This window comes from Globicephala melas, chromosome 13, assembly GCF_963455315.2.
Source record: "Globicephala melas chromosome 13, mGloMel1.2, whole genome shotgun sequence".
Lineage (NCBI taxonomy): Eukaryota > Metazoa > Chordata > Mammalia > Artiodactyla > Delphinidae > Globicephala > Globicephala melas.
The window spans coordinates 41440808-41467440 of record NC_083326.1 but is presented as its reverse complement, the minus strand read 5'-3'; the positions used below and the strand labels follow the sequence as shown (position 1 = coordinate 41467440).

The window sequence follows — 26633 nt, the reverse complement described above, 5'->3', positions numbered from 1 at the left end:
TCACGTTGAGCCTTTGAGCTTAGTTTGCAAGTAGCAATGTATTAAGGCTCAAGCACATTGGCTAGAGGTCTTGCATTATTTAAGCTGTTGGGTTGCTTCAGCAGGCCTTTAGCCAGGACCTCAGTCAAGACAGCAGAATAAAACAAAACAAAACAAAGTTATATTACAAACAAAACACTATCTTACACGTCTCCAACCCTCCAGCGATCATGAATTTGCTTTCCATCTTTATGGATTTACCTATTCTGGATATTTCAGCTAAATGAAATCATATAATATGTGATCTTTTGTACCTGGCTTCTTTTAGCATAATGCTTCAAGGTTTACCCATGTTGTGACATACATCAGTACTTCATTTCTTTTTATGGCTGAATAATATTCCATCGTGTGGATGTATTACATTTTGTTTAGTCATTCATCAGTTGAAGGGCACTGGACAGTTTCACCTTTGTCTGTTCTGAACAGCGCTGCTATGAACATTTACGTACAAGGGTTTTGTGTTTTGCTTTTTATTTATTTAGTTATTTATTTTTGTGGTACGCGGGCCCCTCACTGCTGTGGCCTTGCCCGCCGCGGAGCACAGGCTCCGGACGTGCAGGCTCAGCGGCCATGGCTCACAGGCCCAGCCGCTCCGCGGCACGTGGGATCCTCCCGGACCAGGGCACGAACCCACATCCCCTGCATCGGCAGGCGGACTCTCAACCACTGCGCCACCAGGGCAGCCCTTTTTGTTTGTTTTTTAACATCAGTTTTCAATTATTTGGGGGTATATACCTTGGAGTGGATTTGCTAAAGCATATGGTAATTCTGTTTTACTTTCTGAGGAAACACCAAACTGTTTTCCACAGTGGCTCTACCATTTTACATTCCCACCAGCAGAGTACAATGGTTCAAGTTTCTCCACATCCTCACCCAAACTGGTTATCTTACACTTTGTTTTTAACTTTATCCTAATGGGTATGAGTGGTATCTCATTGTGGGTTTGGTTTGCATTTTCCTAATGACTAATGATGTTAAGCATCCATCTTTTCATGTGTTTGCTGCCCATTTCTATGTCTTTTGGAGATATGTCTGCTCAAGTCTTTTGCCCATTTTTAAATGGGTTGTTTGTCTTTTCTGGTTGTTGAATTATAAAAGTTCTTTATATATCCTGCATACTACACCTTTTGTAATATATAATTTGCAACATTTTCTCTCATTCTGTAAGTTGTCTTTTTACTTTTATGGTAGTGTACTGTAATGGACAAAAGGTTTTAATTTTGATGAAGTCCAATTTCTCTATTTTTTCTTATGTTGCTTATGCTTTTAGTGTCATATCTAAAAAAACCATTTCCAAATTCAAGGTGATGAAGATTTACCCCTAAGTTTTCTTTTAAGAGTTTTATAGTTTTAGCTCTTACATGTAGAATTATGATCCATTTTTAATTAACGTGTGTATGTGCTGGGAAGTAGGGGTCTTAACTTTACTCTTTTGAATACATGTGGATATCCAATGTCCCAGCACCATTTGTTGAAGAGACTACTCTTTCCCCACAAATGGTCTTGGCACCCTTGTCAAAAGCAATTAACCATAGATAAATGGGTTTATTTCTGCAATCTCAATTCTACTCTCTACTTTTCTGTATTTATGCAAATGCCACTTTTTTTTTGCTTCCTACAGCTTTGTACTAAGTTTTAAAATCAGAAAGTGTGAATTCTCTAAGGTGTCCTTCATTTCCAAGACTGTTTTGGCTTTTTGGGATCCCGTGCAATTCCGTATCAATATTAGAACAGGCTTTTCAATTTCTGCAAAAAGATCTTGAGACTTTGTCAGATATTGCATTTAATCTGAAGATAGCTTTGGGTACCATTGACATATTAACAATATTAAGTCAAATCCGTGAACACGGATTATCTTTCTATTTATTTAGGTCTAATTTATTTCAGCAAAATATTATAGTTTTTAGTGAAAAAGTCTTGCACTTTATTAAATTTATTCCTACTTTATCATGTTTAATGGTATTAAGTAGAACTGTTTTCTTAATTTCATTTTTGGATTGTTCAAAACTAGTATATGAAAATACAACTGAGTTTTGTGTGTTGAGCTTGCATCCTCCAACTTTACTAAACTTGTTTATTAGCTCTAATAGTTTGTTTTGTGAATTCTTCATGATTTTCTATATGTAAGATCATGTCCTCTGCAAATAGAGATCATTTTACTTCTTCCTTTACAATCTGGATGCCTTTTATTTATTTTTCTTGCCTATCTGCTTTATTAAAAGTCCACTGATTTAAATGTTAATCTCATCCAAAAAACTGCTTCACAGAAACATCTATAATAACGTCTGATCAAATACCTGGGCATCCTGGCCCAGCCAAGTTGACTCAAAAAATTAATCATCGCAGTGACTCTGATAAGCTCTATGCAAAGGTTGCTATTTTCTTGATCTGCTAGAATGTGTTTTCATATTTTCCTCCCATTACCAAGCATGGTCTTCCAGCTGCTCAACAACCCTGCTACCCCTGACTCAGAAATGCCTATGTCCACTATCGGGGAAAAACACACTAAAATAATAAAGGGATACCAATTCACACACCTATTGACAAACTTTAAAGTATGACAATAAAAATGTTGACAAAAATGTGAGGTGGATCAGTTAGGACTGGGTTTGGCTATAGCAGAAATAAGTCAAAGAAACAAGATTATAGTTTATTTTTCTCTCCCAGAAATAGATACAAGGTATCTTCTGCCTTTCTATTCAGCCATTCTGGATCTGGGTTCCATTCCCAAGGTTGCTTTGTGCTATAAAATCAAATCAGAGCTGCAGCTGTCATATCTGGGTTGCTGTAAGTTTAGGAGATGGCTAAGGGTGCTACTTCTGAGTGAGTCAGTCCATTTCAAGAAGCTTTCCTAAAAAAACCCCTATATAACTCCTACCTACATCTCATTAGAAATACCATGAGTAAAGGCAATTTGGGGGATGACTTTTAGCCTGACACATTGCCATCCAACTAAATAAGGGGGCTACTATTAAGAAAAAATGATACTACTAGAATTCTTGTCCACAGTGGAGAAATGGGACGTCTCCAGCACTGCTACTACTTTAGGAATATAAGCTGTCAGAGACACTTTGGAGAGCAATGTGATTTTATCTAATGAAGTTGAAAATGTATATAACCCATGACTCAGTAGATACTCCACTAGATATACAGCCAAGAAAAATTCACATGTACATAGAGAGGAACATGATCATGGCTGCTCATGTCAGTTACATATTTTCATCAACAATGAAATTGATGACATTCTTTCTAAGTTTGATTTACGGATTCAAATAATACCATAATGTGTTAAATCTCCAAAATCGTATTAGTAGACTACTAAATATTATTAATATTCCTAAGTTTAAAAGTATGGGAAAAGTTTAAATGAATATCAATCAACTGTACTGTGTGTCACTTGATAATTCCTTTAGAAAATAAATAGCAGGTCAATTTTCAACGAGAATGAACCCTTGAAAGATATGTTAACTTCTTATAGTTGAAATTTTTATAACTAAGAAACAATCTGTAAAATGCAAATCCATTCATTTATTCCTTTACCTCAATTTTTTTCTGATAATGTTCCTTCAGAGCTACAAGCTCCTGGTCTCGCTTTGCAAGCAGTAGAGGGCGATGTTTAATCACGTTGTCTATGTCTGCTTGAAGCTTTGCATTAGCTTCTTCTAATTTCTCCTTTTCCTCCTCCAAACGTTTTAGTCGATGAGTTTTATCTTCAAGGTGCCATCGTAGTTCTACAATATCTTTCAAATAGGCCTCGTGTTCTAGACATATGATGATAAAATAAAAAAGAAAATCAAATTTTAAAACAAAAGCTCCAGAAGGACATCTTTATTTGATAATAAATATGAAATATTTTAGTTTCAGAAATTACTTATCTGTGACTCTTACTAAATCTAAAATAAGTTACTTTTTTATTTTTATTTTTTGGCCATGCCGTGTGGCATGCAGGATCCTAGTTCCCTGACCAGGAATGGAACCTGTGCCCCCTGCAGTGGAAGCATGGAGTCTTAGTCACTAGACCGCCAGGTAAGTCCCTAAAATAAGTTATTTTAGTATTGCACTAAAAATATATTGCTTTCTTCACTCACCATCAAAGGGATTAAACTATATAAAAATCACCGAAAATTATAAAAATAATTCATATAAAATTAATATACAAAATAAAGTTTATCCACAAAAATAAAGATTATGTTGAAAACAGAATAATCTCACAACAGTAAAATTAAAACAAATTAAAACGGACAGATCTAGTGATAAACCTGAGTTGTGCAAGGCCTATAGGAAGAAAATGACAAAATGCTATCAAACAATAGAAAAGAGAATTTGAATAAATGGATAAAAATTTTCTGTTTTGTATAAAAATATTTGAAGTAATAAATATGGAAATTTCCCTCAAATAAAATAAATATAAATTATAAATTAAATTAAATGTCAATTAACAGACTAGGACAATTTTAGAGAAACTATATAAAATATTTCCTCCTTATGCTGTTAAATTTCTAAGGTTAGCCTAACCTTGAACTCTTGGAATAAAATTACATTGGCTAGCTTGAGGCTCTTTTCATCTTTTTAAAAATAAACTTATTGGTGGGTTTTGCTGCTGTATTCACTGAAGATACTTTGCATATATACTCGTGATTTGGGCTTATAATTTTCCATATTTGTACTGTCCTCGTCTAATTTGCTTTATTATTTATGCTAGCTTCTTATATCAGTTGTAGTTTCTTTTATTTCTGTTCTCTGTGATCTTGTGGAAGTTTGAAATTGCATGTAAAGTTCTATTGCCCTAGTATGTATGTATATATGTACACATTTTGCAGGGAAGGATTTTTAGTTATTAAGTCAAAGGCGTATATGTATATTTTGGTTATCTATTTATTCATCAATCCATTTTTCCTGTGAATTTATCTAGTTCCTCAAAATTTCAATAATATTCTAAGAGATTTGTTCTGAATATCTTCCTTATTATTAATCACTGCTACATTTTTAGATACCATTTTAATTTCTAATTGGATTTATTCATATATTTTCTCTGTGTTCTTGATTAATTTTGCCACTGGTTTTCCTTTTTTTTTTATTATTCTTTTTTTATTTATCAACATGTAGTTCTGCATATCTTTGGAATTATATATATTTCATTATTTAACAATTTTGTAATTGGTTTTCTGTTTTTTTCCTTTGTATTTATTTTACTTTTATTTTTCTAAATTCTGAAGTCATATATTTCAATAACTATGAATCCATCTTCTTTTCTGATATTATAAAAGCTATTTATTTTCCTTTAAATAATAATTTAGCTTTTTTCACTCATGTGAAGATAATTTTAGTAAGATTTAATGATACAGTTCTAAATGTTTTCTAATTTCTTGAATTTGTGCAATATTTGACACCATTCCCTTTTACTTTGTTTATCCTAATTAGACAGTAACATTTGTTGTTTTTTTTGTGTGGTACGCGGGCCTCTCACTGTTGTGGCTTCTCCCGTTGCGGAGCACAGGCTCCGGACACGCAGGCTCAGCGGCCATGGCTCACGGGCCCAGCCACTCCGCGGCATGTGGGATCTTCCCGGACCGGGGCACGAACCCGTGTCCCCTGCATCGGCAGGCGGACTCTCAACCACTGCGCCACCAGGGAAGCCCAACAGTAGCATTTTTGTTTTAAAAAGTCAGTCACCATCTTGTTAAGTATTACCATCATTATCTCCATGCTGATCTTCTATTAGATATTCATCATACTTTCTCATCTTATACTCAATGCTTTTAAATATTTTATTTATATTTTCCTTCTCCTTGTGTACCTGTGATGCATTCCATTCAAATTCTTCCAAGTTCACAGATATTACTTTTCTCTTCCTTAGTCTAACAAACCATTTAACCAACCACTGTTATTAATTTTGAATAATATATTTTAATATCTAGGAAGTCTTTTTTATTTCCACTTTTGCTTTCTTTTAAAATTAGTCTCTTAGTCCTTGTTTTTACTTTCAAACTTCTCTTTTTATTTCTTGAAACATAGTAAACATACTCATTTTATAATCTCATGTTCAATATCTGAAAACTTTTTGAGTAAGATTCTGCTGTTTTTACCAGCTCACACTCATTGAATCTGCATCTTTGTGTTTTATGATATTTGATATTGAGTTATTTTTTATCTTGAAACCCTATCTGAGAGAGTTCCCTGATATTTGGATTGAATTTTCAATCTTCCAGAAAAAAATCTGTCTTTGCTCCTGAAGATGCCTAGCTTTACTACCAACCCACAGAACATTTAAATGACATTCTCCACTGTGTATTTTCAGATACACAGACAGCAGGAATTTCAGTCACAAATCCATTTGAATCAGTACATTAAGAATTCTTGGAATACTGTTTGCTTTCCTCTGCTAAGTGAAACAAGCAACTTTCTTTACTATTCAATCTGAGCAATAGGTTTATTCATGATTCACACTTATTTATGCTGGGGATGGAAACCTTTGGATCCTCAGCTTCATGTAATGACTTCTTATTGGACTTATCATTTGGGTGAGCCTTAGGCTTTCTCCCCAGTCTCCTATACCAAACAGATATATCAAAATGGGAAGCAAAGGATATTAGGGTTTCAGGGATTTCACCTAACACATTTACAGACACTGCACCTAACAAAAGCAGAATACATATTAATTTCAACCACACACAGAATATTCTCCAAGATAGATAAAATGCTAGGCAATTTTTATTCTAAATAATTTTAATGTGATTGAAATGTTTCTAAACACAAAAAATTAAATTAGAAATCGACAAAAAAAATTCGAAAAATCCCCAAATATTTGCAAATTAAATAGCAACTTCTAAATAAATAATAGGTCCAAAAAGAAATCACAAAAGAATTTTAAAAATATTTTTTACCTAATTAAAAATAAACTCACAGCATATGAACATTTATGAAATGCAACTAACACAGTTCTTTTTTTTTGTTTTTGTTTTGTTGTTGTTGTTTTTGCGGTACGCGGGCCTCTCACTGTTGTGGCCTCTCCCATTGCGGAGCACAGGCTCCAGACGCACAGGCTCAGCGGCCATGGCTCACAGGCCCAGCCGCTCCGCGGCATGTGGAATCTTCCCGGACCAGGGCACGAACCCGTGTCCCCTGCATCGGTAGGCGGACTCTCAACCACTGCACCACCAGGGAAGCCCTAACACAGTTCTTAAAAGTAAATTCAGTTCTTAAATACCTATTCTAGAAAAGAAGGTATCAAAAAAATAATCAACGCTTCTACTTCATGAAAAGAGAAATAGTAGGTTAAATTATTCCCGAAGCAAGCATGAGAAAGGGAATCAGAGAAGAAATCAATTATATCAAAGCTGAAAAACAATAGAGAAATCAAGAAAAGAAAAAATTGACTTTTTTAAAAGATCAACAAAATTGATGTAACTTTCGGTAGACCAAGAAAAATACAGAGAGAAAGTACAAATTACCAAAATCAAGAATGAAAGAAATGTTGTCTCTACTGCTATTATAGAAACTAAAATTATAAGAGAATTTTAGGAACAAGATTAGGCCAGCAAATAAGACAACTAAAACGAAATCGACAAATTCCTTAGAAGACACAAATTATCAAAACTGACTCAAGAAGACAGAGAAAAGAGACCCAAAACCATTAAATAAATTGATTTAGCTATTAAAAATATGTTGACAACTTTGGACTTGGATGCCATGAATAGAATACTCATTAACTGGGCCCTGGATAGAAAAAGAATGACTTCAAAGAAATAAAAAAGCCAAACTTGAAACTTATGAAGATTTAGATATCAAACTCAAGCTAAGAAATTAGTATGGTCTAATTTACTAGTCAAGAACCAATAAAACTTCTAGGATCCTAACAGAGGCAAAAAAGCAGTCAAAGGATTACTGACTTCCATAGAAAATATAATACAAACAGAGGAAAATGAGTTCTCTATAAAATATGTAGAAACCACAGAAAAAACAACTCAGTATCAGGGAGAGTCATCAGAAGCAAGCTGTGACAGACCAAACTGTTGCTCACTACCTCCCCTTTGGATTAAAGGTAGTTTCTTGTCACACTCATTTGTGATTCAGACATGGTACTTATTTTGACTAAACGATGCGAATAACAGTGAGAGTATGCCAGTTTTGAGCTAACATCTTGAGGGGCATCCTATCTTTTTACTCACTATGTTGTACTCTCCTCACTTGCCACGTGAAAACAATGGCCCTCAGAGCTGCTAGCCAGTGAGGATGAGAGAAACATGAAGCTCACCTGAACCCAACACAGTCTTGAGTCAAGCCCATTAGATCTGCAGCCTGAAGAAATCCTCCCTAGCCAACACACAGACCCATGAGTAGAAAAAAAAAAAAACATTATTGTTGTAAGCAACTGAGTTCCAAAGTGACTTGTTACAAATAATTGTTGTAGTGATAGCTGATTAATTCACATGACAAAACAATGTCTAAAAAAACCAAAATCAGAATATTTAACATTCTATTAACTACTCGGATCTTCCTCCATAGCAGAGGCACTCTTGTGAGCATTTATATGGGACACAATTATCTTCACATCCCATCCTTTTGAAACGTTAATCCCCAAAACTCTCATAGACTTCCTTCCACCGATCTTACATTCATGTTCTTTCTAAGTCCCTGACCACTATGCAATCCCTTTTGCCACTTCCCATCTATACCTCAGGCCATTTCTTCTTCAAGGTGATTTTGCCTCCACCTTTTCCATACTGAGATTGTAATACAGTAGCTCCCCAAATTATATCAACATACCATTCAAACCTTTCATAAACCAGGGCTGTGATTGTTTTTCTCTCCCATTAGATGGTCATAAGGAAGTACATGGAGCCATAAATGTAAGTTAAGGAAAAGACAGGGAATTTACAGAAGCAGGAACAATGGGAGTACCGGGTGAATCTGAGTCATTAGTTTATTTGTGCCTTCAGATGCTGCTTGGGTATAATATATGTATTCTTATTTTATAAGGAAACATTGCTATGCACATCCAATTTTAAAATTTATAGGTTCATACAGCACCTAATTCATGATGAAAAACTTATTTCTGGTTATCTTTTTTGGTAGGGAAAAGAAGAGGCACTTACTCTATCATTAGATGCATATCGAGTGCCAAGGGCTGTCATTTGGGAAAGGGGTGCAGTGACCAAGCAGAAAGGAAGTCAGAGGTACAATACCTCAGCCTTACTCTTCTCCATCATCTCCTATGGTCTCTTGCCCCTGACTTCCATTGGCTGAACCCAGAAGGAGGACAGAGTGCAAAAGATATCTTTTATGCAGTCTATTATAAATCAGCCTCATGGGCCACAAAACAAAAGTCACAAGCATGGGTGAGGTAGTTAGGGGGGTGGATGGATCTGGAGGAGGAACCACAAGACATCTAGAAAGAAGTAAATTTCCGTAAAGTTACCCCCCCAAATTATCAAAACCTTTACACACATTGTACTTAATGGTAAGGCTGTCATGGAAATTAGAAGTTTTTCCTGTCACGTATGCTAGAGACTTCGAGAATCTAAACAGACTGTAAAAACAAATAAATTTATAGTTTGTAAACAAATTCAAAATATTTAGAGATTATATCCTAAATATATCAATATAATTGCAGCATATTCCTGAAAGCACATAAACTTTTCACTAATATGTTACAAACAGAAGGCACTTAAGAAACACACAGTGATAATAAAGCTAAATTTCATTGCATACGTTAGCTACTTAAATAAAATAAAGCAGATGAACATACATTTCAGATTTTTAAGTAGATCTTTACTAATATTGAATAAAAGGCAACTCAAACAATAAATTATAAGCAACGGCAAGGGTATACATCATCGTTCAAAATGCATTTATTAGGCTCCTAGAATGTGCAGGCATGTATCTCAATTTTATTTTGGTAAATCCTTAAGTAGAACTCCATATAGACCCCAAACTATAATATCTAAGCACTCTTATAAGGGGTATATGAGATTACATATAACTTGATTGGCAAAAAATTAAAGAAAATCAGCCCTCAACATTGACTTTCATTTTCTTGGGGTGGGGGTTAATTTATGTTTATTTTTATTTTTTTTATAATTTTTTATTTACAATGTTGTGTTAGTTTCAGGTATACAGCAAAGTGAATCAGTTATACATATACATATATCTATTCTTTTTTGGATTCTTTTCCCATATAGGCCATTACAGGGTATTGAGTAGAGTTCCCCGTGCTATACAGTAGGTCCTTATTAGTTATCTGTTTTATATATAGTAGTGTATATGTCAATCCCAATCTTCCAATTTATCCCTCCCCTACCCCCGACTTTTCTACTACTATTGACAAGGAAGAGCCTCTCAAACAATTAGGAAAATGGCAGATGGCTCTCTGTGGATGTGAATATGAATCCACTCAACAATCTACTGAGATCCTGATGACTATTCTGACCCTACTGCAGCCTCAGTTGCCTCTAAAACACCAATATATATGTATGTATGTACACACTTATAAATTATATACCTATGCTATTACATTAGTAGCATATGCACATCACAAATCCTATTCAAAACCCTTATGAATCAGAGCAAACTCACTCCAAGCCCAAATGAATTATTTATTTTTATAAACAGCTGTTGACACCAAATATTTTATAAAATACATTACTTTAAATGTGGGTAGAAAAAGGTCTACTGTTACCTGAGTTTTGCATAATTTTTATATAGTTAGCTCTTTATAAAGAGCTCTTTAGTAAAGGGTGACAGAGAGCATAGACAAAGGTTGAATTAAATTTAGTCCCAGCCTAGGCTCTGGGCCCATTTTCTGCTTCTTGAGCTCTGAGCTCCAGAAGGGAGTGAACAAAGGGAGAGTTTAAGCTGTGAGCTTCATATTACTTTAAAAGGTGGAAGCAGGCATTAAACCTACATTTAATTTCTTTTATTAAAAGACCATAATTGAGGAACCATCTCATCTTTTCTTGCAGCTCCCTGAAATGTGTACACTATACTTGGGAGACTACAGCTTTAGAAGATTTATAACATTATAATAAAGGTATGTATATGGGTAGAGTCTGACATAATTTGAATTAATGGCTATTGTACCGGAATAATAATTAATAGCATCCTTTTTTCTCTCAAAGGTGTCTTGGCTTAAATCATGGGTTATATGGGAACCCTAATATAACCCATTTCTAAAGCATGTGAATCCTGAATTAAAATTGTTACCCTATGATAACATAAAAAGCTTCCAGCCTCAGGTAGGATCAGGTAGTCTGGCATGCTTGATGAACCAGTATTTGGAAATGAAAAATCCAACACCTTTAGACTATTTAATACTTGACCACAAGTCCCTCCATTCTGTAATCTAAAAGACAGTTTCCTTTTTAAACATGTTACCTGCATGACTCTTGGAAACATCCTAAGTTTCTTTGCCTGCTAGAAGTTCCCAGAGCAAATTTACTATTGAATTCTCAAAAGAAGATGCATGTTCCTAAAATATCACTTAGAATTCTCTCATTTTCCGAGATTTAAAGATGTGGCTGATGTCACCAACTGGCAATCACTTTAAATTTCTAAATTTCTAGTGACTGAAATATTGTAGTCATTATGGGAAATATGTACCAAATGTTTGCATGACCCTTGGGTACCACAAGTTCAATGGCATTTCCAACAAACACCAAATGACAGCAGGTCCAGGTTTGCTCAGTGCAGCCCCAATTTATGTCTGTAAACTCAGCATTATTATTAATAGTATCTTTCAAATATGCACTGATTCGCATGCAGAATAATATGGTCACTCTAAACAGAGGTAATTTTTAAATTCAGAGCTTCAATTAATCATCCACGCCTCTCCAACAAAGTAAACGGCAATATGAAAAATTCTTATTATTACCTTTCTGTACAGCTAACGGGATTTCTTGACGTTTCCAGATTGACCAAGAATCAATTTGCATGCTAATCCTTTTCTTTCTTGATTTTTGTTGTTTTAAAGCTTCTTCAGCTTCTGCACGATCAGTTTCTAGACTTTTAATGAGTTGGATGGCCTCTGATAGCAATCTTTCCATTTCCTGCTTTAATTCTGGACACTTTTCATCTTAAAAAAGAAATATGTATTCACATTGGTTAATGAATCAGCTGATAAGCTGGATGGTGGGAACAGGGGTACTAGCTGTGTTGCCATCTTTTTAATATTTATATATTTACTATGAGAACTGTAGAAAAGTGAATTAGCCTTTTAAAGACAGTTTTATTATAATACAATCATAACATTAATTATAACCTTTGAAGACAGATTTTGAAATAAATATTTTATAAAATAATTAGAATAGCTAAGTCTCAAACAATATCTTCATGCACATTTTTTTCTGAGGGAAAAACACATGTTCTATTCACAAGCTGTATTATAGAGCTTTATTTTGAAATTATGCTTGTGTTTCCTCCCATTCTATGAGAAAAGCAAACCATAATGCTTTATCTAATATTTATCAGACAAATACTGAAAATCCTCAGAGGTTCCTAGAAACAAGACACTTTATGTTCTTTACCTTATCAGATAACAACATCCCTAGTTAGCCTTGCCAGAAATTCATCATCATTTCCAAATTGTATTTAGTCAGTTACAATACAAATTAACTCCCTTATGAGAGATATTTGTGATTCTTGGTTCACAGCTCTGGAATGATATGGTTTAATATTAACAAAATGATTAACATGGGTATTCATTGATCTATTTATGCAAGAAACGGGTAGAGAGCCTGTTATGTTCTATGCAGTATGCTCTCTCCCTGGAGGTAGAGCAGTACAAAAGACGGATATGAGTCCCATTCTGGTGAGATTTATACTTGTGAACATTGGCTTTTGCCAAAATGTGACATGACAAGAAGACATAAACAAACACGAAGTGTCAAAAAAGGCAAAGCCTCCAAAGAGCTGGGGCTGGAGGTAAAACAGTGAAACTGGATCAAGAAGAAAGGTGGCTGACAGATCTTTGTTTTATTTTGTTTTGTTTTACTTTTGGACAATAAAGACATTAATTTTCCATTGGAAAATGGAAAGTTTTGTGTATAACTTAAGGTGTCTCCAATTCATTCTATTTAATATCTCTCTGAATTTTTTTGCAGAATACCATCTCAATTAGTTTTACTGTTTCATATGGAGTGAGCAACCACCTGCATTTTTTATTAGCATAAACACTTAATTACCACAAATCTTCCTCATCCTGATGCTGTCTTGTATTTTAGAGTCAAATATACATGTTTATAATAAACATAATTGTAGTTTATTTAACTGTTACTGTGACCATTAATACATTGATATTTTCTCCTAGAATCTGTCATTTGAAAAATTAAGAAGTAATGAATCAGCTTTTCATTTTCATTATAAATGGAAAATAGTAAAAACAGAGTCTCACTATGAATGACAGCAGTAAATGACAAAATATTCATGCTTCTGAAAAGTTCTAAGTTTATTGGTTATCCTTCTCTAAAGGAAGGTGTTCAACAAATTTTTGTGGCAAAGGTAGGAGGAAGTGTTTAATGTCAAGGATATAGTCAAATATGTTGAAGTAATTTTAACACAAATTTTATACCAGTATATAAATTATTATACATTTACATTTGGAAATTTTGACAAGAATATTAGTCTTAATTTATATATATAGAAGAGCTGTGATGTCCAATGTGGTAGCCATGAACCACATGTAACTAATTTACATTTAAATGTAACTTAAAGTTAAACTTAAAAATTAAATTTCTCAGTCTCACTAGCCATATTTTAAGTGCTCAACTGCTGTATGTGGCTAGTAGCTACCCTATTGGACAGTGAGACATAGAACACTTCTATTATCACAGAAAGTCCTATGGGACAGCACTGAATTACAGTTACATTCTTGAGAAGTGGGCAGGGATAATTATATACTCAGGACCTAGAGCAGTATATGGTACAGTACAGTAATGAATAAATATCTGTTGAATAAATATTTAATCAAACAATACAGAGACTCTTTCCTCTATTAGTCACTCATAAGGATTACAAAACACTTATACATGATTCTTGTGAAAATGAGAAATGTATAAATGAAAAGCCAATGAGCTTTTAAATATAATTATACTTTTCTAGTATGAGGTACAACTTTACCTCTCAATTCTTCTGGTATGACCTCTTTCACTGGTGTAGCAACACTCAGATCTTTCAGCTCTTTTGTGAAAGAAGTTCTGCTCCTTTATGACGGGAAAGAAGCAATCAATTAATAAAGGAAGGCTGTACTTAAAGTTAGTAAAACAAATTTTAGGTGATGTTTTAACATTGAATTTTAAATATTTGTGGTGAAACTTACTATACATATTAATGGTACTGTATAAGAGATGAACATAGCAAAATTCTAATAGGAAATGGGTTTTATACTTCATGGTAAATTAAGAGAAATTTAAAATTTGTTTCAAATGATTTGAAATTTTTTGAGGGGATAGTAAACCAATACTGTTTTAATGATAGTCTTTTCTAGAGAGTGTTGCTATCAAAAAAAAAGTTTACTGAAAATAATTTGAGAGTTATTTCTCTAATTTCAGTTTAGCAGTTTCTGAGGAGACAATATAAAATGCAAGGAGTAAAACTACTATTTCATATTTTATGTTATTAAGGTTTTAGAAAAATGTCCAAATTAAAATGTATTTTTTCTAAAGAATCTTTCTAGCTAAAGTTCTATATATTCAATAATGAAATATTTCTCATTATCAGTATTCTTCTGGTCCAATTCTTGAATTCTAGACTAGTTTTCACTGTACTGAAGAAGAAGTACGTTTCAGGAAGTTTCATTTTATCCATGTTGTAGCATGTATCAGAACCTCATTACTTTTTATGGTTGAATAATATTCCACTGTACAGATATACCACTCTTCATTTATCTATGAGTCCACTGAAGGATTTCAGGTAGTTTCTACCTTTTGGCTACTGTAAATACTAATGATACAAATATTTGTATACAAGTTTTTTTTTGAACACCTGTTTTAAAATCTTTTGTGTATATACATCAGAGTGAAATTACTGGGTCATGTGGTAATTCTAGATTTAACTTTTTGAGGAACCACCAAACTGCTTTTCATAGTGGCTGAACCATTTTACATTCCCACCAGCACAGCACGAGAGTTCCAATGTTCAACAGAAGTGGCAATATATGGGCATCCTTGTCTTATTCCTGATCTTAGGTTGGAAACTTTCTGTCTACACCATTAAGTGTAATGTCAGTCAAGAGTTTCTCATAAATGTCCTTTACCATGTTTTGGAAATTCCCTTCCCATTCTAGTTTTTGAGTGTTTCCATTATGAAAAGGTGTTGGATTTTGCCACATGCTTCCCACATCAATTGAGATGTTCACACGAGTTCCCCCCACCTCCTTTTATTACTGTGATACATTACATTGATTGGTTTTTGTATTCTGAACCACTCTCACATTCCTGGGATAAATCTTACTTGGTCATGATATATAATTCTATTAATATGTTGCTGGATTCATGCTGCTGATATTTTGTTGAGAATTTTTGCATCTATATTCAAAGTGATTGGTCTACATTTCCTTTTCTTGTGATGTCTTTATCTGGCTTTAGTATCAGGGTACTGCTGACCTCATAGAATGGGTTACGAAGTTTTTCCTTCTCTTCTAATTTCTGAAAGAGTTTGAGAAGCATTGCTATTGATTCTTCTTTCAACGTTTAGTAGAATTCACCAGTGAAGCCATCTGGTCCTGGGTTTTTCTTTGGTTGGGTGATTTTACTGATTCAATCTCTTTACTCATTACAGACCTGTTCAGATTTTCTACTTCTTCCTGAGTCAGCTTTGATAGTTTGTTTCTAAAGAATGTGTTTATTTCATCTTGGCTATCTAATTTGTTGTTCATAGTATTATCAACTGTTCATTGTATTATCTTATAATCTTTATTCATGCAAGATCCATAGTAATGTCCCCAATTTTTTAATGAATTTTTTAATTCAAGTCTTCTCTTTTTTTGTCAGTCTAAAAGGTCTGTTAATTTGTTTGATCGTCTCAAAGAAACAACTTTTTTCATTTATACTATTTATTGGTTTCTTTTTACTTGTGTTTCATTTATCTGTGTTCTAGTCCTTATTATTTCCTTTCTTTTGCTAGTTTTAGCACACTCATTCTTTTCTAGTTCTGTAAGCTATAGAGTTAGGTTATTGGATTTGGAATCTTCTTTTTAATGTAATCATTTATGGCTATCCATTTCCCTCTGGGAACTTCTTTTACTTCATCTCATAAGTTTTGGTACCACGTGTTTTCATTTTCATTCATCTCAACTTATTTTCTAATATCTCCTGTGATTACAAATTGACTCACTGAGTTTAGAGCATGCTGTCTAATTTATACACATATCTGAATTTTCCAGGTTTCCTTCTGTTATTGATTTCTAGTTTCATTGAATTGGGTCAGAGAAGGTACTTTGTATGAATTTAATCTTTTTAAATTTTTGAGATTTTTAAATGTGGCTCAATAATGTTCAGTCTATCCTGAATAATGTTCAATGTGAATGTGAAAAAAATGTGATTTCTACTGTTGCTGCGTGGAGGGTACTATGTAAGTCAGTTAGGCCTAGATGGTTTTAGTGCTGTGCAAGTCTAATTCCTTATTGATCTTTTTGGTTCTTTTATCCATTATTGAAAGTGGGGGTACTGAATTCTCAAACTTATAGAATTGTCTACTTCTTTCACGTCTGTCAGTTTACTGCATGCTTTTGAGGTTATGTTTTTAGGTATGTATAGGTTTATAATTTTTATGTCTTCTTGATGGTGTTACCCTTTTATCAAGATATCAAGTATTCTTTGTCTCTTGAATATGTTTTGACTTAAAGTCTATTTTGTGTTATATTAGTATAGCCACTCAAGCTCTCTTCTGTTTACCATTTTCCTGGAATATATTTTTCATCCTTTCATTTTCAACCTACTTGTGTCTTTGGACATCAAATGAGTCTCTTATAAACAACATGTAGTTGGAGAATGTATTCTTATCTATTCCACCACTCTCTACCTTTTGATATGAGAGTTTAATCCATTTTCATGAAAAGTAATTACTGATAAGAAAGGACTTACTTCTGGCATTCTGCTACTTGTTTTCTATATTATCTTTTTATTCTTTAATTTCTCCATAACTCCCTTCTTTTGTGGTTAGTTGATTTTATTGTTTTAGTTTCCCTCTATTGGATTTCTGTGTTTTTTATTTATTTGTTTGTTTTATTAGAGTTTTTCTTAGTGGTTCCTTGGAGATTAGATGTTACAACTAACATCTTAACTTCACAAAAATTAAGTTTGAATTAAAATCAACGTATTTTCAACAGTATTAAAAATTCTGTTCCTTTACAGATCTGCTTCTTCCTTTTATGTTGTCATTTTCACAAACCAGACATTTATACATTGTGTACCCATTAATATAGATTTATAATTATTGTTTTATCTATTTAATTATAATTAGATAGAAAAACAAAATAGATAAATAAAAATGCAATTATACTAATTTTTGTATTTATCTTTATAGCTACCTTTACTTTTGGTATTCCTTCATATGGCTGCAAGTTACTGTCTAGTGTCCTTTCACTTCTGCCTGAAGGGACTACCTATAGGATTTCTGATAGAACAGCTCTGATAATGTGTGGAGCCCCTCAGTTTTTGTTTATCTGGGAATATATTAATTTCTCCTTTATTTCTGAAGGACACTTATGCAGGATTCAGAGTTTTTGTCTGACAAGTTGTTTTCTTCCAGCATTTTACGTATGTCAATCCACTGCCTTCTGTCCTCCATAATTTCTGATGAGAAAATGACTTATATTGAAAATCCCTTGAAAATCCCTTGTACATGAGGAGTAACTTCTCTCTTGCTGCTTTCAAGATACTACCTTTGTCCCAGGCTTTCAACAATTTTACTACGATATGTCTTAGTGTGGATCTCTGAGTTTAACCTGCTTGGAGTTCACTGAATTTAATGGAAGTACAGATTCATTTCTTCCATCAAACTTGGGGAGTTTTTAACCAATGTTTCTTTAAATATTCTTTCATGCCCTTCTTCTCTCCCCTGTCACTCTTGGACTGCCATTATGCGTATGTTTGTATTCTTGATGGTGTCCCTTGGTCTAACAAGCTCTGTTCATTTTTCTTCATTGTTTTGTCTTCTGTTTCTCAGCCTGAATAATCTCAAGTGAACTATATTCAAATTCAGTGATTCTCTCTTCTTCCTACTCAAATCTGTTGAGGAACATCTCTAATTTTTCATTTCAGTTATTGTACCTTTTAGCTCCAGAATGTCTTATTTGATTCTTTCTCATAATTTCTATTTCTTTATTGATATTCTATATTTGTTGAGACATTACTCTCCTGGTTTTGTTGGGGTTTTTTGTCCATAGTTTACTTTATCTCTTTGAGGATGCTTAAGACAGTTGACTTAAAGTCTTTGTCCAATAAGCACAATGTCTAGGCTTCCTCAGAGCCAGTTTCCTTCATTTTTTTTTCCCTTGTTAATGGGGCAAATTTTCTTTTATTCTTTCCCTGCCTCATAATTTCTGTAAAAACCTGGAAATTTTGAGTATTTTAATGTGATATGGATATAAAATTACCCTCCCTCTACTGGGTTTATTTTTGTTGTTTGTGGTGGGTTTTTATTTGCTTAGTGATTCTTCTAAACACTTACTGTAATATCTATATTCTTTTCATTTGTGGCCATTGAAGTGTTTCATTAGCTTACTGGTGATCTTGAGTTTTGTCCAAGTTACCTTAAATACCTGGGGCCCAAAAAAACAAAAAGGAAAAAAGGAAAAATATACACTCCCAATCTTAGCAGACTGGCTCGGAGTTGGAGTACTCCTTTAATGTTTATCCAGGCTGCTTACAACTCTGCCTCTACCTTCAATTCTTACCTGTGCAGATACTAAAGGCTAGCCAGAGGTAAAAGATTAAGTTTTCTTAGTCCTTCCTGAGCATGTGTCCAACACTGTTCATATGTGTGCACTTTTTAATTCTGTAGTATATATGAGAGCATTGAAAAACCCTATTCCCCAATGTATCTCTTTTCCCAAACTCTTTATTCCCAGGCATTTTGATCTTTTTAATGCTTGTCCTGACCAATCCACAGCCTCAGACATTGCTGGCAAATATATGACTTCAAATACTTTCAGCAAACACTGCCTGGAAGTGGTTCTAGCTCTGTGATTGCTCTTAGTCAGGAAAAAACAAAGACAATCCTTTGTGCTGGTCCTTCAGGGAGTCATCAGACTTATCAAAACACTGAACCATAATTCTTTGAGAATAAGGTCCATACTGTTCCTTCTGGCACTAGCAATCTTCACCACAAGTCAGGCTATTTGCTTCATGGCCACCACTGATCTGAGGGCTGGAGGATGGCAAGTGGGCAATTTAGCCACAGTCCTTCTTTCATGCAATGTAGTAACTCTTTCTTCCTTAACTTTTTCCCTTGTTGTTGTAAGTTTTGGACTAGATCCCGCATTTCTGCAGAAGTTGATTCTCATCAAGTTTTACCAACTTTACAGTTGTTTTTGTGGTAGGACAGAGCCCTGGAAATCCCTATTCTGCCATTTCTAGAGACATCCTAATTCTTATATTTTTAAAAATAAGTTTTAATGTCTAATATAAAAATTTTGCTTTCAATTTCCCTTTTCTTTTGAAATAAACTCATCTACAGCAGATTAATCATCAAAATTTGAACATAAAAAATATAAAAGAAGCACGAAAGGGTCTTACCATTCTTCCAAAGACGTTTCAAACTGTCAAAATAAAAGATCTCAATAAAAAATCAAATTTTTAACATCTTAAAAACAATAGTACAGCAGGTTCTTATTAGTTATCCATTTTATACATATTAGTGTACATATGTCAATCCCAATCTCCCAATTCATCATACCATCACCTCCCAACTAATAAGAACCTGCTGTATAAAAAAATAAATTAAATAAAATTCAAAAAAAAAGACAGTAGTAAATTTAACTCACACCTAAACTCACTGACAAAATTACAAACACTCTACTTCACATTCCCCATTATATTTTTGTCAAATTATACTGTGTTGTTTCCACAACAGCTATATACTTACCTTAGCTAGTCCTTTTATTATTACTCCCACCTAATTGTTCTCACCTTTTATCTGTTTCTAAATTTTACCTTTACATCAAGGGTCACTTCAAATGCCATTTATTCCTAAAAGACTTTCCACAGAATCGTAAGTGCATGATATTTAATATATTACCAAAAATTGGAAACACATAATTACATGTAAGTTCACAAATATTTAGTTTTTCAGAGTAATATCCCTCTTCTGGACTATAAACTCCTTGGTAGGAGTCATGTTCTACAGATATATTCTAACACTACCTTGGGCTCTAAGGGGCACAAATTAACAAAAACACAAGGAATATACAGTCAGAATGTTGTGCGTTTCATAGACAATCTCCAATTCAAGAATTTAAATTGAAGATACATGATTACTTTTCCCCAATTCCCATATCATACCAAAATTTCTTGGAAAAAATATATAGGTATGTCAATAAAATCATTGGAACGTATATTTGAGAAGAATTCCCAGAAACAGAGTAATCAGATGAGACTGATAGTCAAAACAGAGGACAGAAAAGTGTAACTCAGAAGAGACAAGTGGAGACCATTTCAGGGGAGGTAAAAGGCTTCTGTGTGGAATTCACGAGAAATTCCCAGTATGTGAGAATAACCAGGTGATAGGCAAAGAAAATAATTAAAGGGCTGCCTGTGATGAGATGGGCCAGTCCAGTCTTACTACTTTCTATCCCAAGAATCCAGAATACATGGCTGAGAAGTTACCTCCTAGTCATTGCCATGAGAAGAATTCTCTAACCACATTGGAGATCTGCCTAAGATGGAGAGGCTATCTAAGAATAGAAGTTATGGTTCTAGAGAGAAACAAAACAGGGCCTACATAACTAGCAGAATCTTACATAGACCCAAACAGGTGAGTGAGGAAAAATAAAAACAGATTTATCAATGAGGGAAAAGATTCTAAGGGGCTACAAACTCAAAAGTAAGCTTATTAAGGCAAAAGAAAAGGCCCACAACTTTCTTGCCTAAGCATATTACCTCCTATTTACAAAGAGCCTGAGTAAAATTTTTACACACTGCATAAAACCCTCAATGTAAGCAGACCCTGACAACTTCTAAAAAGCAAACAAATAATAACTGCAACAAAAAACAACAAAAACTTATGCTAGCAACGAGTAATCAGTCTGGTCCATTATTTATAGATACAAGGACAAAAAAGAGTATCCAAATATTTGAGGCAAGATTATAGTATGAAAAATAAGAAAATTTATACTGAATATAATAATAAATTCCAGGCATATATATCTTTTCTCCACAATACTAAAAAAGAGAAAAATGAAATTTAGCATGAATGTCATTATCCAAATATAAAACAGGCTAAAATAAGTAATCATTTTATTACCCATATATGAGTTTAGTTTATTACAAAATTTCCATTTCAAATTAAAATGGAGATGGACAATCAATGAATAATATTAGGATAATTCAAATAATTAAGAAAAAAGTATCATATCTGCCTCATGCAATAAAAAAAATAAACTTCAGATGGTTAAAGAAACAATATAAAAGAAAGGATTAGAAATAATTAAAAATCTTAATAATCTTAATATGAGGAAGAATTTTTAAAACATTACAAAAATCCCAGAATTTGTAAGATAACACATTGGTCTACATACTAATATCTCTATGAAAAAGCTACCATAAATAAGTTAAAAAAATAGTACAGGCAGAATAACAATTTACAACTTATACAAAAGATAAGAGATATCTATCAATATTTCTATAAATATGTAAGAAATAACAATACAAGAAAAAAATTGGGAAAACTACATGAACAACAAATAACAGAAAAATTAATGCAAATGGGCAGAAAGGATAAGATGTTCTACTTATATGTGACACTTGATCTATCCATATATTTATCTATGTCTATAGACACAGTTATATACTCACAGATATACATTAAATGAATACTACATATACAAATATGTTACAAAACTAGTATTTTAGCATGAAATTTTTGTCAATTTGCCCATTTTCCCCATTACCTCCTACTCAGTTCTCTCTTCTAAACAGATTTTGGTATTTGCTATACTGCCGGAATTTTCTTGGGCCAACAGTATAAGAGACTCAATGGAATCTTAAAAAAAACCCTGGAGAGACTAAATTCACCTGTATAAGAAAAAACCGATGAATGCAACTGTTTGAAATCTCAGTGGGTGTTTACATGTAACATAACAAGCTTATTCTAAAATTTATATGTACCAAGAATAGTCAAAGTTTAAAAAAGGAAGAAAAGAGGGAACTACCATATCAAGTATCAAAACATATTATAAAGCATGTAAATTAGTAAAATGAGGTATTGTAAATTAGTAAAATGAGGTATTATAATAGAAAGATAAAATTAACCAGTGGAACAAAGAAGCCAGAAATAAATATACTCATATATAAAAACTTGATATATGATTGATGTGATATAGCTGATTTCTAAGAAATGACTGGATTTTGCAATAAAATTGATGTTGATAAAAATAATTTTCCATATTTTTACAGATGAAAATACGTACCTATTCCATTCTCTCACACACAAAATAAATTCACATTGTTAAACAATTAATCTCAAGTAAAAAACTTCAAAATTTTAAAATAAAGGAAAAATTTTGTAAGAAATAGTGAAAAGATTTCTTAAACAAGTTCCAAAACACTTAAAATAAAGGGAAAATGATAAATTTAAGTACATTAAAATTAAGAACTTTTTTTAATAAAAGATAACATAAAAGGACAAGTCAAATGAGAGAATATATTTAAAATCTACACAACAAACTAAAGATAATCATTTATTCCTACAAGTCAATAAGAAATTACAAATAAACCAGAAAGAAAATGGCAAATGATAAACAGGCAGAGAAAAGAATGAACATTTTATGAGTATATTAATAGATGCTAAACTAATTAATAATTGGGAAAAATGACATCACTTGATTATGGAAACTCAAGAGTCCTACATAGTGCAGATACCTGTAATCAGGCTAACTTATGTGATACTAGTTCTAAGAAGCCATTTGAAGCTGAAGTATCACAAGAAAGGAAATTGGTTAAGAGACATTTTAATGTACTGTGACATAACTGTCCCAAATTTTAAAGTGAATAATGCTTAATTGAGTGAGTAATGCTTAATTAATATTCTGTTTGGTCCTCTTTATAGCACATTTTCTATGATATAGAAAATGATGTATTTTATAATGATAAAAACATGCTACCTAAATTTTTAGAAATAGAGTTATATTTGGTACGGAGAAATATATTAAGATGAAAAACTTACTCTCGCAACATTTATTTTTAAAGATTTTTTTTTATATAGTCCATTTTTTGAAGTCTTTATTGAATTTGTTACAATATTGCTTCTGTTTTATGTTTTGGTTTTTTGGCCATGAAGCATGTGGGATCTTAGCTCCCCGACCAGGGATCGAAACCACACCCCCTGCATTGGAAGGCAGTCTTAACCACTGGATCACCAGGGAAGTCTTGACCCTCACAACATTTTTGTAGAGGTAAGTGATAAAGCAATAAAGAAAAATTATTTTAATCGGTTTTTGATCTGATGGTAGAAGGCAAAATTTCAGGTACCTAGTAATCAAATTATCAGGATACTTAAATGGTTCACATAGGGAAGGCCTACAATACCAGAGGAAAATTTGAGTTTCCCATGTATAGCTTCCTATCTGAAATATTTAGACAAGTCTTAGAAATCTCTCGAAGTCACTTTAAATTATTTTTAATAAAATTTCTGTTATTATTAAGCTTAGAATATTACTTACCACCATAAATATTTGAGATATTTAGAAATATTGATTACGACTTATAATCAATTTTATCCAACTAACCACAAAATCCTATGCATTTCCTATTTCTGTCTCTTTCAAAGAGCAAAGAGAAACAAAAGGGGGGGACTAAAAATGTCAAATTGGACATACTTTAAATATGTATGATATTAAGAGTCATCAAATTATGGGTGAAATAAAATACTTTATTTACTTATAGCTCTAAACCACATTGCCCACAAACTCCTGCTTGATACATGTAACATTCTAACTGACCCTGATTTTTTAACTCCATATTTTTATTGGAAATTATTACCAAATATTTTGAATATTTAAATGCTATTTAAGTTCTTGAGACAAAGAAAGTATTCATAAAACCTTCTAAATATTTTCTACTCGAAAAAATTAACTTCATGTTGGGAATCTCCCTTTTACTGTAAAATATTTGTAGATGCGAGTACTAACGCTGAATACTATCTCCCACAACTGTGACCTACTTTCATCTGAAAAGACTACTCATACCTTTAAACTCACAGTCAATAGGGGGTTTCCTATAATTACCCTATTCAAAAGTCCAAATCATCTCAAAAGCACAGGCAATATTTATCAAACAACACACCAAATTATTTTTAAACTTAAGAACAAGTACATTCTTCCCATGCATTTAAAAGCACGTGCAAAACCTGACACAATTTTTAAAAAATCATTCCTGAATCCACTCATTCAGAAGTATTTAATGCCTATAATCTGCCAGGTTTTAGTAGGTACTATGGTTAGTGGTGACTTATAAATAGACTTTAACTTCCTAGATCTTACAATCACATAGGACAGAGATATGAAGAAACAAATAAAATACACTGCTAATTTGGTCAGTAAAATGTCATATGAGATTCAAGGGAAGACAGCTATCCAAAGCTTTGGAGGGCAAAGGTAGTTTGTGGGAAGAAATGAGGGTTAAACAGAGATAAGAGAAGATGCATGGGTTAAGGTCCAGGGTTAAGAGAGTTAATCAAAGCTAAAATAGAGTATATGAAGGGACATGAAGCTTAAGAGTAAATATTATTTTATAAAGGACATTTATGTCATGCCAAGGAATATGAAATAAGCACTGTGACATGAGACATACAGAGGAGGGTTTTAGGTAGATTACTGGCAACAATACATTTAGAAAAGAGAAGGCATATGGCCTATTTTATGGAAGAAGGAAGGGAGGAGGAAATGACTAAAGCAGAGGTACCAGTGAAGGGCTCTTACAGTTAACACTGGCAAAAATGAGAATGGCCTGAATGAAGATCCTACAGTATGGATGGGAAGAACTGTCTGCATTTGACACACATTCTAGAGGTGGAATCAAAACAAATTAGTAGGAGACTAGTTCAACATGGTGGAGTAGAAGAACATGCGCTCATTCCCTCTTGCGAGAGCACTGGAATCACAACTAACTGCTGAACAATCATAGACAGGAAGACACTGGAACTCACCAAAAAAGATACCCCACATCCAAAGACAAAGGAGAAGCCATATGAGATGGTAGGAGGGGCACAATGACAATAAAATCAAATCCCATAACCATTGGGGGGTCCGGCAACGAGAGGAGGAATTCTCAGAGAATCAGACATTGAAGACTAGTGGGATTTGATTGCAAGACTTCAACAGGACTGGGAGAAACACAGACTCCACTCTTGGAGGACACACACAAAATAGTGTGCACATAATGACCCAGGGGGAAGGAGCAGTGACCCCATAGGAGACTGAACCAGACCCACCTGCTAGTGTTGGAGGGTCTCCTGCAGAAACGGGGGGCATCTGTGGCTCACCGCAGGGACAAGGACACTGGCAGCAGAAGTTCTGGAAAGTACTCCTTGGCATGAGCCCTCCCAGGGTCCACCATTAGCCCCACCAAAGAGCCTGGTAGGCTCCAGTGCTGGGTTGCCTCGGGCCAAACAACCAGCAAGGAGGGAACTCAGCCCCACCCATCAGAGGACAAGCAGATTAAAGTTTTACTGAGCTCTGCCCAACAGAGCAACAACCAGCTCTACCCACCACCAGTCCCTCCCATCAGGAAGCTTGCACAAGCCTCTTAGATAGCCTCATCCACCAGAGGGCAGACAGCAGAAGCAAGAAGAACTACAATCCTACAGCCTGTGGAACAAAAACCACAATCACAGAAAGATAGACAAGATGAAAAGGCAGAGGGCTATATACCAGATGAAGGAACAAGATAAAACCTGAACTAAATGAAGTGGAGATAAGCAGCCTTCCAGAAAAAGAATTCAGAAAAATGATAGTGAAGATGATCCAGGGCCTCGGAAAAAGAATGGAGGCAAAGATCAAGAAGACGCAAGAAATGTTTAACGAAGACCTAGAAGAATTACAGAACACCTAGACGAATTAAAGAACAAACAAACAGAGATGAACAATACAGTAACTAAAATGAAAAATACACTAGAAGGAATCAATAGCAGAATAACTGAGGTAGAAGAACAGGTAAGTAACCTGGAAGACAAAATGGTGGAATTCACTGCCACAGAACAGGATATAGAAAAAAGAATGAAAAGAAATGGGGCTTCCCGGGTGGTGCAGTGGTTGAGAGTCTGCCTGCTGATGCAGGGGACGCAGGTTCGTGCCCCGGTCCGGGAAGATCTCACATGCCACAGAGCGGCTAGGCCCGTGAGCCATGGCCGCTGAGCCTGCACGTCTGAAGCCTGTGCACCACAAC

General features: G+C 33.9%; 1 protein-coding gene across 1 annotated transcript in view; it reads right to left on the bottom strand.

Moving 5' to 3' along the window:
• Window positions 1-26633, bottom strand: part of CCDC178 (coiled-coil domain containing 178) — a 367438-nt gene that overhangs the window by 318936 nt on the left and 21869 nt on the right. Inside the window, exons 4-7 of the mRNA XM_030876614.2 lie at window positions 19770-19792; window positions 14152-14234; window positions 11909-12109; window positions 3580-3800 (exon numbers count right to left, since the gene is read on the bottom strand). Of these exons, the coding sequence (XP_030732474.2) occupies window positions 3580-3800; window positions 11909-12109; window positions 14152-14234; window positions 19770-19792 (528 nt within the window). The remainder of the gene's footprint in view (window positions 1-3579; window positions 3801-11908; window positions 12110-14151; window positions 14235-19769; window positions 19793-26633) is intronic.